Source organism: Sarcophilus harrisii, chromosome 2, assembly GCF_902635505.1.
Source record: "Sarcophilus harrisii chromosome 2, mSarHar1.11, whole genome shotgun sequence".
Classification (NCBI taxonomy): domain Eukaryota; kingdom Metazoa; phylum Chordata; class Mammalia; order Dasyuromorphia; family Dasyuridae; genus Sarcophilus; species Sarcophilus harrisii.
In genome coordinates this window covers 48790189-48802405 of record NC_045427.1, presented here as the reverse complement: position 1 = coordinate 48802405, position 12217 = coordinate 48790189, and the positions used below count along the sequence as shown (strand labels likewise).

The 12217-nt window shown below is 35.0% G+C and overlaps 1 protein-coding gene across 10 annotated transcripts in view; it reads left to right on the top strand.

Annotated features, from left to right (window-relative positions):
* Positions 1 to 12217, top strand: part of BANP (BTG3 associated nuclear protein) — a 232420-nt gene that overhangs the window by 101364 nt on the left and 118839 nt on the right. For all 10 annotated transcript variants that reach the window (XM_023495102.2, XM_023495104.2, XM_023495103.2 and 7 more), the window contains one exon: positions 9032 to 9199. In XM_023495102.2, coding sequence (XP_023350870.1) covers positions 9032 to 9199 — 168 coding nt within the window. The remainder of the gene's footprint in view (positions 1 to 9031; positions 9200 to 12217) is intronic.

Genomic DNA, 12217 nt, shown 5'->3' with positions numbered 1-12217 from the left:
GCACTTGGAATCTTTAATGTCTCTTGGAACTAATAAAAGGGAAATTAATCCGTAGAATTAAAATGGACCAAGTTTGTTGGCTATCATTGCTGCATGAATAGGAAGAAAGGCCTTATTCTTATGTGTTTGGAGTCTTAGCTCAGGTAGATTTCACCTTTACCTTTTGTTTAGTCCAAAATTATGAATTGTGCCCAGTACATGATGTTAATACATAATAAAAACACTGGCTGAATGAGGGTGCCAGTATATTGGCAAAATAGGATGAATACAATTTAGAGAACAAAATGAGGAAGAGACTCATGTCCTGTATGCATCTCCTGTATCCTCGATAGCACCTGGTACAATATTTTTGTATCAGAGGTTCTTAGGAAATACTCAGATCAGTAAGGAAAATGATGGGTAGGAGAACTAACTCATACTAGCTGCTGTTATTCATAGTGATATTATTGTTGTTTTTGCTATTTTGGAAACAACACACGTGTGTGTATATGTATATGTAGATATACACACACACACACACACACGCACATATGCATGCATACATATGTGAATATATCCCTTTCTATTGCAGTAATTGGTGACCGGATTTGAGCAATCCCTTAAAGGATCTGTAGGATATTGCTAAATTGAAAGGAGTTGGGAATGTATTTTGTATTGGCAGAGTTGCACAAAGCCATCAGTATCACTTTCTCTTTCTGGATCATCAAAGTCCAGTGGTAAGATAAAAACCAAGATGACTGGCAGTGGGCCATGATTCAGTGGATGACCTTGGCACCTTTGAAGCCTTTCAGAGTGCCTGCTTCAGCCATTGGAACAAATTGCTTTCATTTTCCCATTTTGCTGGGGAAAGTCTTCACATGCTTATCTAGACTTACCTTTAATTCACTGACAGGTTTGAGGTCTGTTACTTCTGTTACTTATCCTCAACCTGGTCTAGCCCATTTCCTGAATGCTGATCCTCCTTGAACACCCCACATGAGTTAGATATGCTGGAATATAGCAATGACTTTGTATTACAAGGAAAAATTTGTAGTTTTATTCTGTTTTTCTTAGCTTTTGGTCAAGCCAGGTTAACTTAGATAAGACCAAAATTATTTTCAACTTCTATTTGTATTATATTATGAAACATATAAAAATCGTATACATTTTGTTTTAGTATTCATTAAGCAAATTATATGAAAGTTATTATTCTCAGTCCTGAGGGAGATAAAAAGATAATGATGACATACCCAAGAAAATATTAGAATATGATAAGTTCAGGAGATATACAAAACAGTGCCTGTGAGAGTTCAGAGGAGAGATGACCTCTTATATATGGGAGAATTAGGAAGAGTTTCCTTTTGGATATAGCATTTGATATAGGCCTTAAATGATGGGAATAAGTAGTCCAAATGGCAGTGTTAGAGCTAAGATTGGGAGAGGCTTTCCAGGTACAGGAGCATCATGAAAAGACATTCAGATTGAAAGTCAACTAGTCTGGGTTAGATTAGGTGTAGGGTTCCGGGAAAGAAGGAAGGTGCAAAAAACCCAGATAGTAGTTTGGACCAACACTGTGAAGGGACTTTAGACATTTTGGCAGATTATGAGGAAGACACACATAATTTCTAGTCAGGATATAACGTTATCAAAATTCCACATATTAGGAAAATTGGATCAGAACAACCAAGAGTCAAAATACAGGCAAGAAAAAACCCCATGATTTCGTGACTGAGATTGTATGGCAGTTGATACCTGGTATCTCAAGGGTTATGGAAAGGTGATTTTTTCTTCTTCCCTCCTCCATTCCTCCCAGCCCCTATTAATCCAAAGCTCTTTCTCTATTCTTTTCCCAATTCTTTCATACCCCCTCCTTTTTGTCCTTTAGTGTGCATGTACTGCACACAATAGATGAATTATTTTCAATCTCTGTTCCTTAAAACATTTTGCCTTTTTTAAATATAAAATTAATGATTCCTTTCTAAGATAGGATTCTACATTTGGTCTTAGTCAGTACCGATGCAACAAATTTTATTGCAGGTTCTCCAGCCTCTTGGAGAAGGTTGATGGAGCCCCAATTCAAACAGTTTTGGAAATAAGGGAATATAGAAATATGCGGGTGGAGTGTTTGGATAAAAGGGCTGGTAGATAGGTATCAAGAATCCAAGCATCCTAAGGGTCAAGTAGTTAGTGACATATAGAGCTTGGAACAGAACTAAGTCAGAAAGCCTTGAAATGCAAAATTGGGGTAGTAGTAGTGGATATTAGGCCATACACTTCGCAACTAATTTTTTGATCTTGAACAAAGATCTTTGATCATCTAATTCTCTTTTGTCTGGATACTCTGATGTAAAATAGGAATAACTATATATCTCCTATTTGCTTTTCACAGATTATGAAACAAATGGAATATTAGATGAGAAAGTTCTTTGAGTAGTTAAAAAAAGGGCAATATACAAGTACAGAATGTTCTTAGTGTCTTGTTAGAGAGAAATATTGATTTGTTTCAAAAGCATGTATTTTGTGCTGCCTTGCCAAAGTTCATATGTAAAAATCATTATGAAAATCAAAGAAAAATTGTGATTTTATTCAGTTCAAATATAGTTCCAGAGAGATCATTTCTTTTCCTTAATGCCATACTGGAACTGATCCAAACTTTGGGGTATGTTTTTTGTTGTTAAAAGTTAAGGGTTCAGTCAGAACTGAGGTCTTATGATAGTGCTGCTGTTGGTAAAATGTAAATACATTTGTGCACTAGTTGGGTTTCTATCACACCCGTCATTTCTAAACCCACAAGCTCCTTCAGAAGGGTAGAAATTTTCGTTGTTGATTCATAAGCTAGTTTTTCTTGGCAGCCTTTGTGATGGCATTTGCCATCCAGATGGAATTCTGTGTTGCTGTTGAAAAGGCTTATGTAACATGATGTCTTAGAAATTTTTGTCATTTATAAATATCAATACAATTTTTTTTCCTTTAAAGAGATAATGACACTTTTTTCATTTGCTAGAATCTAGGTCTTGAGTTGTCAGATTAACACAAATTAAAACTTTTATTTTTACTACAATACATAAAATTTATCTTTTTCACTAAAATGTAAAAACACTTGGCAGATTCTATTAAACTCCCTGCATATATATAATTTTTTTTTTTTAGTGATAAAGGGATGGTGAATCTTAAGAATTCATTTTAGTAGAATTTATTTTCTTGTGCTAAATGATTAAATATTCAAAAGCATACTTTTATATTTCTTTGTGTATATTTTTGCCAGTTTACAGAGCTGGAAGACGTGTATGTATGTGTGTGTGTGTGTGTGTGTGTGTGTGTGCATGCACGCGCATGCGCACACAACTAGTGAAAACAAAAGAGTAAGGTTTTTAGTATACTTTACCCATTTTGTTTTTCATTCATTTCCATTCAACAAGGATTTCAATATTAGTGCCCAGTTATGATAAGCCTATTGTCATTTAAGGTAAAAAATTGTTGCAGAAATTTTGACAACAAATCTTTTCCATTTGTGTTATGTTTTCTAGTTTTATTTTTCAGTGCTCTTAGAATCATTTGGTATTGCCAAGTAGTCTATGAACTTAGTTTTCCTTAGAATGCTTTTTGTTATTGAATGAACAGTTGTCTTCTTCTTCACAATTTTACAAATGAATTTTAAGAGCGTATTGGCAACCTTGGTTGACACTAAGGATGATAGATCACAGATTTTTAATTCTCAAGACCTTTAGAACTTATTTAGTCCATTTTAATACCAGGTATCTCTCTTTTGCTTATGAGGTTGTTAAAACTTAAGATCATGGAATTTGCTCACAATTACCAAGCAGATAATGGCAAATCCAATTTTCAAATCTAGTTCTTTTGCATCAATATCTAGCTTGCAAATTGCAGATTGGAGATGTTTTAGGTATACTGTATCTTCTCACATTTATTCTTCTAATTTGAGGTTGATTTTTATCTTTGTTGTTAAAGTTATGGCCTGCTTGTGCACTGACAGATGATTTAGAAATATATTCAGTGTTAATAATCAGTCTATACCTTTCTGTTAATATTAATGTCCCATCATGCTTCCCTGAATTCTTTGTATTCATCCTTTAAAAAAATTCATGTAATGTTGTTTGGCTAGCCATTCTTCATTTAATGGCCATCTACTTTGCCAGTTGTTGTGCTAGTATAAATATTTTGCTCAGTTTGGTGCTTTTCTCCGTATGTTTAACCTCTTTGGGGTATATGCTTAACAATAGTCTCAGGGTCAGAGGGGCAATTTATTCTTGAGAGACTTTGCATAGTGTAGGTTAGAGTTTCAAACTTGGAATTCCATTTCCTCTGTGTGTGACCTTAAGCCAAGTGATCTTGACTTTCTGGGTCTCAGTTGCCTTATCTGTATATAATGAATTGATCCAGATGATTCTAAATTTCATTCCAACTAAAAGAAAATACCTCCCTGGATTGTTGCTAGGATCACCTGAAATAACATATATGAAAAGTGCTTTTTTACATTTTTATTGTGTGCTGCTTGCAAACCATCAAATCCTATATAAATGCTAGCTGTTATTAGCCACCTTGTTTTAGTGATGCCCCCTATGGAGTTAAATTTACCTTGTTGTTAAGATTTCCAATTCTTCATTTGTTACTTTGGACATTTCTTTATAAACATTGAGGGATTTCTTTCTTGGATTTTGTTTCTTTTGAAGGTGTAGGTATTTAAATTGTTCTTCCTTCTTTGTAGCTCTCCTCTGAGGTAGCTGATTTAAAAAATATTTTTTTTTCTCCCTCTCTAGTTTAATGGCCTTTGGATTAAATGTGCCAATACATTTCAGGAATACTTTTGTTAGTTTATAGCTTGTACAACATCTTTCACTTAAAAGATTTATTAATTGCATCTGGCTCACAAATCATATATATATATATACATATACATACACATACACATTCTTCTTTTCCATAGCAAGAAGGTAGATTATTGATTATTTTAGATTTAGCTTCAATCTCAGGGAATGAAGTAGGAGTCACTTCATTATTTAAGATATCCCTTTGTTTTCAAGAATTTTGAAGTGTCCATTGTAGCTTCTATAAAATCACTATTGTGTCATGCTTTAAATTATTTCCCCCTTCTCTTTCTCTCTCTCTCTCTCTCTCTCTCTCTCTCTCTCTCTCTCTCTCTCTCTCTCTCTTTTTGCCTACATCTGATTCTGAAGTTCTTTATTTCCATTTGAAGTCAAAAGGCTTGAATGTGTGCTATTAGAAATGCCTTCACCAAATAATATTTTAAAACAAAGGAAACTCTTGATCTTAACTCTATTGCTTAAAAAAAAAAAAAAAAAAGCAAAACACACAACCCAAACATTTCCTTTATTTTGATTACTAAAAGTATTTTGGTCCTGCTTGGAAGATACTGTAAAAATACATTTTAACTCTCAGTAAATAGTCCAGCTTCATTGTCTTTGTAGTCAAAACAAAAAAGTTTTCCAGCTTAAGCTTATTACTAAATAGCTGAACTTCAACCATATTTTTTTATGTTAATCAGTGAAATTTCATGGGCCTTCTAGTTAAGGTCACAGTGTTCTGAGATACATAGTTCTTGTGATTTGAACTTTAAAATCATTAAGAAGGTTGAGAATTTTTTTTTTGAGAGAACTTATTCTACATTCATATTTACTCCTTTAGTAAGTGTTAAAGGAATACTAGCTATTATATAGAATGTGGAATTGGACATAAGCCCAAATTTAAGTTGTAAATGAAATTAGATAAAAGCCAATTAAATATTTATTTAATCTTCCTGTATTTAAGGCACTCTGGGAGATCCTTATAAGAAATATTAAAAAACAAAACAAAACAAGGATTTTGGGAAGGTGATAGAAGGAGAGATAGCCTAGCATATGGTTTTCTGCCACCACACATCCAATGCTTATGAAAAATACCTGTAAATGGACTAATAATAAGAACAAGAACATTGAAAGAACTCGACCCTTTCAGTTTTCTAGAAAAAATAAATACCAGTGTCAACGAATCAGCCCATTGTTGTGCCTGGACCTCCCACAGTACTGAGACCCTCCTGATCTATAGTCTGAGAGTTGGCTAATCTAAGTTTGTTGGCTGAAATTTTAGGAATTAACCTTAGGAGTTAAGTTTTTGGTAGGTTCCCAAGGAGGGGCCCTTTTGCCAAGGCAAATGAAATCCTTTGAATCAAACCAAGTCTGAGACTCTATAAGAAGATTAGAGGGTTTAGAGCAGATTTTGAAGCCCTGGGGAGAAAAACTTGGAGGAGTCAGGAGACCAGAAGCACAGACCTAGTTATAAAGGTTTAATGCTGTACAGGAGGAAGAAGATAGTCAGGAGATCGAGAGGGAGCAGATCAAAAGAGTTTTCCCCAGCTGAGTCTAAGGGGATCATTCTTTAATTTTTCAGCATTAGCCTTTTGGTTTCCTTCTAGGAGTTGGAAAAAGCTAGTGACCAAGGGGATGGTAAAGCTCAGAAGAATAAGCTTGGAAAAAGTGAAGAATGGATCTAATGACATTAGTTTCTGAGTCTTTCTGCCACAGTATTTAGCTGGACAGTCTTACTGAATCCTTGAGAACCCTAGCTGAACCTTTGAGAAACTGTAGGAAACAGAAAGACAGCCTAGCCCAGATAAGGCCCTGGCAAAGAAGCTATAGAAAGGAAGGCTCAATAGGTTACATTTGCAGCAAGAAAACTGTGGGAAAATCACACATGCATGTCTGAGCCCTTCAGGAGAAAAATTCCTCTTTGAGATAGAAGTTTGTGTTTGGGGAGTGGGTATGGAGTCAGCTTTGTGGAGATTGAATTGGGAGTCCATAAATTCAAAGGGAAAATGGCATGACATCACAATTGTACATTTAAGATGGAAAAACTAATAAATGAGGAATCCCCAGACTAAGGTTACAGGATGACCTTCTCCCTTAGCAGAGAATTAAGAGCTTTAAAACCTTGGAGGGGGAATAGTGTAAGAATGGGAGGTGGAGGGAGAGAGATAAAATCAAATTCTCTTAATGTTATTGAAAATAAAAGAATAAGTGAAATTGAGAGCAGGAAGGATTTGGGCATACTATATTTTAACAATAATTATTGATAAAGTTAAAAAAAAGATGAAGTATGATATTAAAAAGACAAAGTATGAAACCATATTGTGCTGAAAGGGATCAACGAAAATGGGAAACAAACCACAAGTATAAGTGAACCAAATGAAATAGGGTTGAAGTTCTTAAAAGAAAAACTTGGTGAATTCTAAAAAGATCAATATTAGCATAATAATATTAAAGAGACTGATGATCTCACATCTAAGAAGATATAACAGGAAGGGCAATGAGAAGGAAAATATAGAGCTAAGTATTGTGAGAAATATTACCTTCTAAGGACCTGTGGTGTTTTTGGATGGGAACATTGTAGAATTCATGTATCTCAGGATTCAGTGGCATTTTTTTATTAAAAGTGACATTGTAAGATAGTCACTTATCTTATAAATGTGTAAGATACTTACAAAAAATTATATCGACCTAGAAAATAGGAGATTAGAATCATAAGATCATGGGATTATATATTAGAAGTCATCTAGTTTTCAATTTCTTAAACTGGGATCTCATAACTGAATGTGGGGATTGCAAAATTATGATTTATTATGAATAAATGTTTGATTTGTATATCTATTTTATGTACTTATATATCTGGTATCATTGTGAATGGAAAAAGTTTAAGGTCTAATTTGCTTCCCATTTTGCAGGTAAAGCAAATGACGTTTAGAGAATGATCACTCTAGTAGTATTGATCTAAGAAATAGCATTCTGAATGGGCAGGTCACTAAACAAATCATAGAAATGATAAATTGTTATATTAATTGCACTAATCATAATGGAACAACATATCCAAACTTAAGAGTTTGCAGCTGTGAATTGGTCGAGGCATTCTGGATTTCAGTATGCAGGAAAGTGACTATATATCATTTGATCCAGTGAACTTATGAGGGAAGTCAAAGACAGAAAGTATCCAGTATATACAAAAATACAGTGATAATAAAAATAAGCAACATTTTATAGTTCTTTTAATTTTATAAAGTACTTTCCATGTGTATTCTCATTTTAATTTCACAACAACCACTTGAATTAGGATGGTGTTATTTTTCCATTTAATAGATGAGGAAGCTAAGACTAAGAGAGGTTACATGATTTGGCCAGGATTTAATGGCTAATAAATGTCTGAAGTTTGATTTAAATTCAATTCTTCTTGACTCCAAGGCCAGCATTATTCATTATGCCACCTGATTGCTAGCAATGAAAATATCCATAGATAGAAAAGAAATAGAAACAAAGCATCCATCAGTTCTAGATTGGATAAAAAACAAAACAAAACAAAAAAAAAACCCATGTAATTAAATACATGAAATTAGATGTTACATTAGACATTAGATTCATGTTAGATCCTTTGTGGGAGGGAGTACAGAATTCACTTGATACCCATTGTTTTATAGATTGAGAAATTAAGCTCTGAATTATAAAGTGACTTGTTCTAACTCTCATGGCAAATAGGCTTCTTATTTGAATCCATACATGATTTTTCATTCGGTGACACAATTTCTTTCATTGGAATCAACACAGTTGAGCATAGGTTAAGTTGGTCTAAAATTAAATATATTTTAAAATCCTTATTTTTTAAATATTTTGATCTTGTTTTCAGGGGTAACCTGTTGATTGTGGTTTTTTTGTTTGTTTGTTGGTTTGTTTTTGCTGAGTCAATTGAGGTTAAGTAACTTGCCCAGGGTCACACAGCCAGGAAGTGTTAACTGTCTGAGGCCAGATTTGAACTAAGGTTTTTCTGACTTTAAGGCTGGTGCTCTATCTACTGCACTCCACCTAGCTGTCCCCTCAGGATTTTCTTATAAAAGGATTTTTTTCAGATCATGAACTTAGTAGTCTGAGAAATGTCTTCTGAATTTGTTCATTACCTTCACAGTGCTCTTTGGGTGGATGCTTTGATCAGCATATTTGTATACCCATAGAAGGCATTTATCTCATACAGGGCTTTTTTGGGATGTGTTTTGCAGGTCACCTTTTTTATAAATTTGGAATCACAGAATCTGACTGGTATCGAATCAAGCAGAGTATTGACTCCAAGTGTAGGACAGCCTGGCGGCGAAAACAAAGAGGTCAGAGTCTTGCAGTCAAAAGCTTCTCCAGGCGGACACCTTCTTCATCATCTTATAGTGGCTCAGGTAACTGCTGTCAGAAATGGTATCTTTTGTTAAGTTTTTTTATATTTTTAAATAAAGACTGAATTGGCCCAGGAGACAAAGCCCTGAACTTTCCCTCCTTCCCTCCTTCCTTCCTCCCTCCTTCTCTCCCTCCCTCCCTCCCTCCTTCCCTCCCTTCCTTCCTTCCTCCCTCCCTCTCTCCCTCCCTCCTTCTCTCCCTCCCTCCTTACCTTCCTTCCTTCCATCCTTCCTTCTTTCCTTCTTCCCTCCCTTCCTCCCTTCCTTTCTTCTTTCCTTCTTTTCTCCCTCCCTCCCTTCCTTCTTTCCTTCCTTCCTTCCTTCCTCCCTCCCCCTCTCTTCCTTCCTTCCTCCCTCCTTCCTCCCTCCCTCCCTCCCTCCTTCCCTCCTTCCTTCTCATCCTCTCCCCTAGATGGTAAGTAATTCAATATATATTTTTAAAAAAATGTGCAATTGTTCTATACATATTTCCACAATTATCATGCTGCACAAGGAAAATCAGATCAAAAAGGGAGAAAATGAGAAAGAAAACAAAATGCAAACAAGTTTTTTATGTTTATGATTTTATTATGTTTTCAAATTAATTTGTGACTGGTTCTACCTATTTAATCAGCCTTATGGTAACCATTCATAGATATATAATGCTTTATAGTTTACAGATCACTTTTCTTTGTCAGCGGTTTAAGTTTTATTTTCCTCATTTTCCAGCTGATGCAACCAAGGTTAAGTAACTTATACAACTAGCCAGTAATAAAGCCCCCAAATTCTCATTTTAGATCTTAGAGTCATCCCTCATTTTGTTTATTTCTTAAGATATTTTTTTCAAACTGTCAATGAAATGTTAATACCTATTTCTTCAAAATATGTAAAGTCAAAAGTTCTAATTTACTAGGTAATCACACAGGACATACTTCATTTAAATTATAAAAAAATTTAAAATAAGCCATCAACAAAAATTACAAAGTAAGGACAAATTTTTTCCTCCTTTATAAGATACAAGCATATGAATTTGCAAACAGGCAAGCAAATAAAAGGATTTTGTTCAATGTCACCCTCCTAAGACTGCCCAAAGTTCTACTACTTTTGATAGGTTCCTTTTTTTCTTCATTTTCTCTTTAAATTTTGGTCAGTATGTAGTCATTTCTGACTCTGCTGATTCTGCTTTGCAATCCCTTTATTTCCATGTTTGCTATTCCTTCATGTATCCTATTGACCATGGGTTCTTTCCACCTGCCTTAGAGTTGAAATCTTTTATATGTTTTCTCTACTGCATTTGAATTTGAGTTCCTTGACAGTGGGGGCTGTATTTTCTTTTTCTTTTTGTCCCCAGCTTTTAGCTCAGTGTTTTGAATATAGTAAAAACTTAATAAGCTCTTTCTTTTCTCTCCTTCTCTCTTCTTTCTCTTCTTTCTTTCCCTCCTTCCTCCCTCCTTCTTCCCAGCTTTCCTCCCTTGCTCTCTCCCTTCTTCCTTCCTTCTTTCCTTCCTTCCTCTTTCCTTCCTCCTTCCCTTCTTTCCTTCTTCTTTTCCTCTCTTCCTCTCTTCTTCCCTCCCTCTCCTCCCTTCCTTCCTTTCTTCTCTCCCTCCTTCCTTCTCTCCTCCCTTCCCTCTTTTTCTTCCCACTTTCCCTCTTTCCCTCCCTTCCTCCTTTCCCTCCTTCTCCTTGTTCCATTCTCCTCTCCCTTCCAGTACTCTCCCTTTCTCCCTCTCTCTTTCCTTGGGTCACCGAGCAATTCTGTGCATTGCTAAGGGTCACCCAGCTAGTATGTGCCAGTGACAATTGGAGGCCAGATCTTCCAGACTCTGTTCTCAGACCTCTGCCTCTCCACATTTATGTACTTGAGCACTGCAATGGATTTGTGAGTGTTCCCTCCAGTGACAGAGATGCACAGTCAATTCTTGCCTGCCCAGCTTGTGTGATTTACATTCATGTCTTCTCAAAGGGTATACCCAACATTCTGAGGAACTTCTTTATATATTCTTGAATTAAAAGAATACCGATGGAGCCTATAAATATGTTTTGCTTCACTTTGAGACATCTTTTATACTGTTTCTGTGTGATTTTTTTTTCAAGTGTTATATCTTGTTCAAATCCATCATGTGACTTTCCCTTTTCTTTTGGATGATCCTTGCCTTCCATTCTTTGAGTATTCCATGCTCAATACCATGTATGTTAGAAGATGGCTTAAGAAACCTTGGTTTGTTCTTTCTAGGTTTTTTTTTTTTTTCATTTTAAAAATTGGATATAGCAACTAAGGATATAATTGCACAAAAACACAATTATTCACAAATTTATTTGTAGAGAGAAGGCTTAGTTTAATTTTTTTTTTTCAATAATATTTTATTTTTCCAAATACATGTAAAGTTTTTAACATTCATTTTTTTGTAAGATTTTGTGTTCCAAGTTTTTCTCCCTTTCTCTTTCCCTTACCTCTCCCCTCCCTTATATAGTAAATAATCTGAAATAGGTTAAATATGTGTAATTCTTTTAAATATATTTCCATATTTGTCATGTACAAAAAATCAGACCTAAAGGGGAAAAAAAAAACAAAAGAAAGAAAAAACAGATAAACAAAAGGTGGAAATACTATGCTTCAATTTATTTTTAGTCTTCATAATTCTGTCTCTGAATATGAATGACACATCCCAGGTCTATTGGAACTGCCTTGAAATTACCACATTCTTGAAAAAACCATCATAGCTGATCACATAATCTTGTCGTTGCTGTGTACAATGTTCTCTTGATTCTGCTCAATTCACTTAGTATCAATCTATGTAAATATCTCCAGGCCTTTCTGAAATCATCCTGCCGATCATTTCCTATAGAACAATAATATTCCATAACGTTCATATACCACAGCTTATTCAGCCATTCTCCAACTGAGGGACATCCACTCAGTTTCCAGTTCCTTACCACCATAAAAAAGGCTGCTGCAAACCTTTTTTCACATGTAGGTCCCTTTCCCTCTTTTATGATCTCTTTGGGATACAATGCCAGTAATGACACTGCTAGATCAAAAGG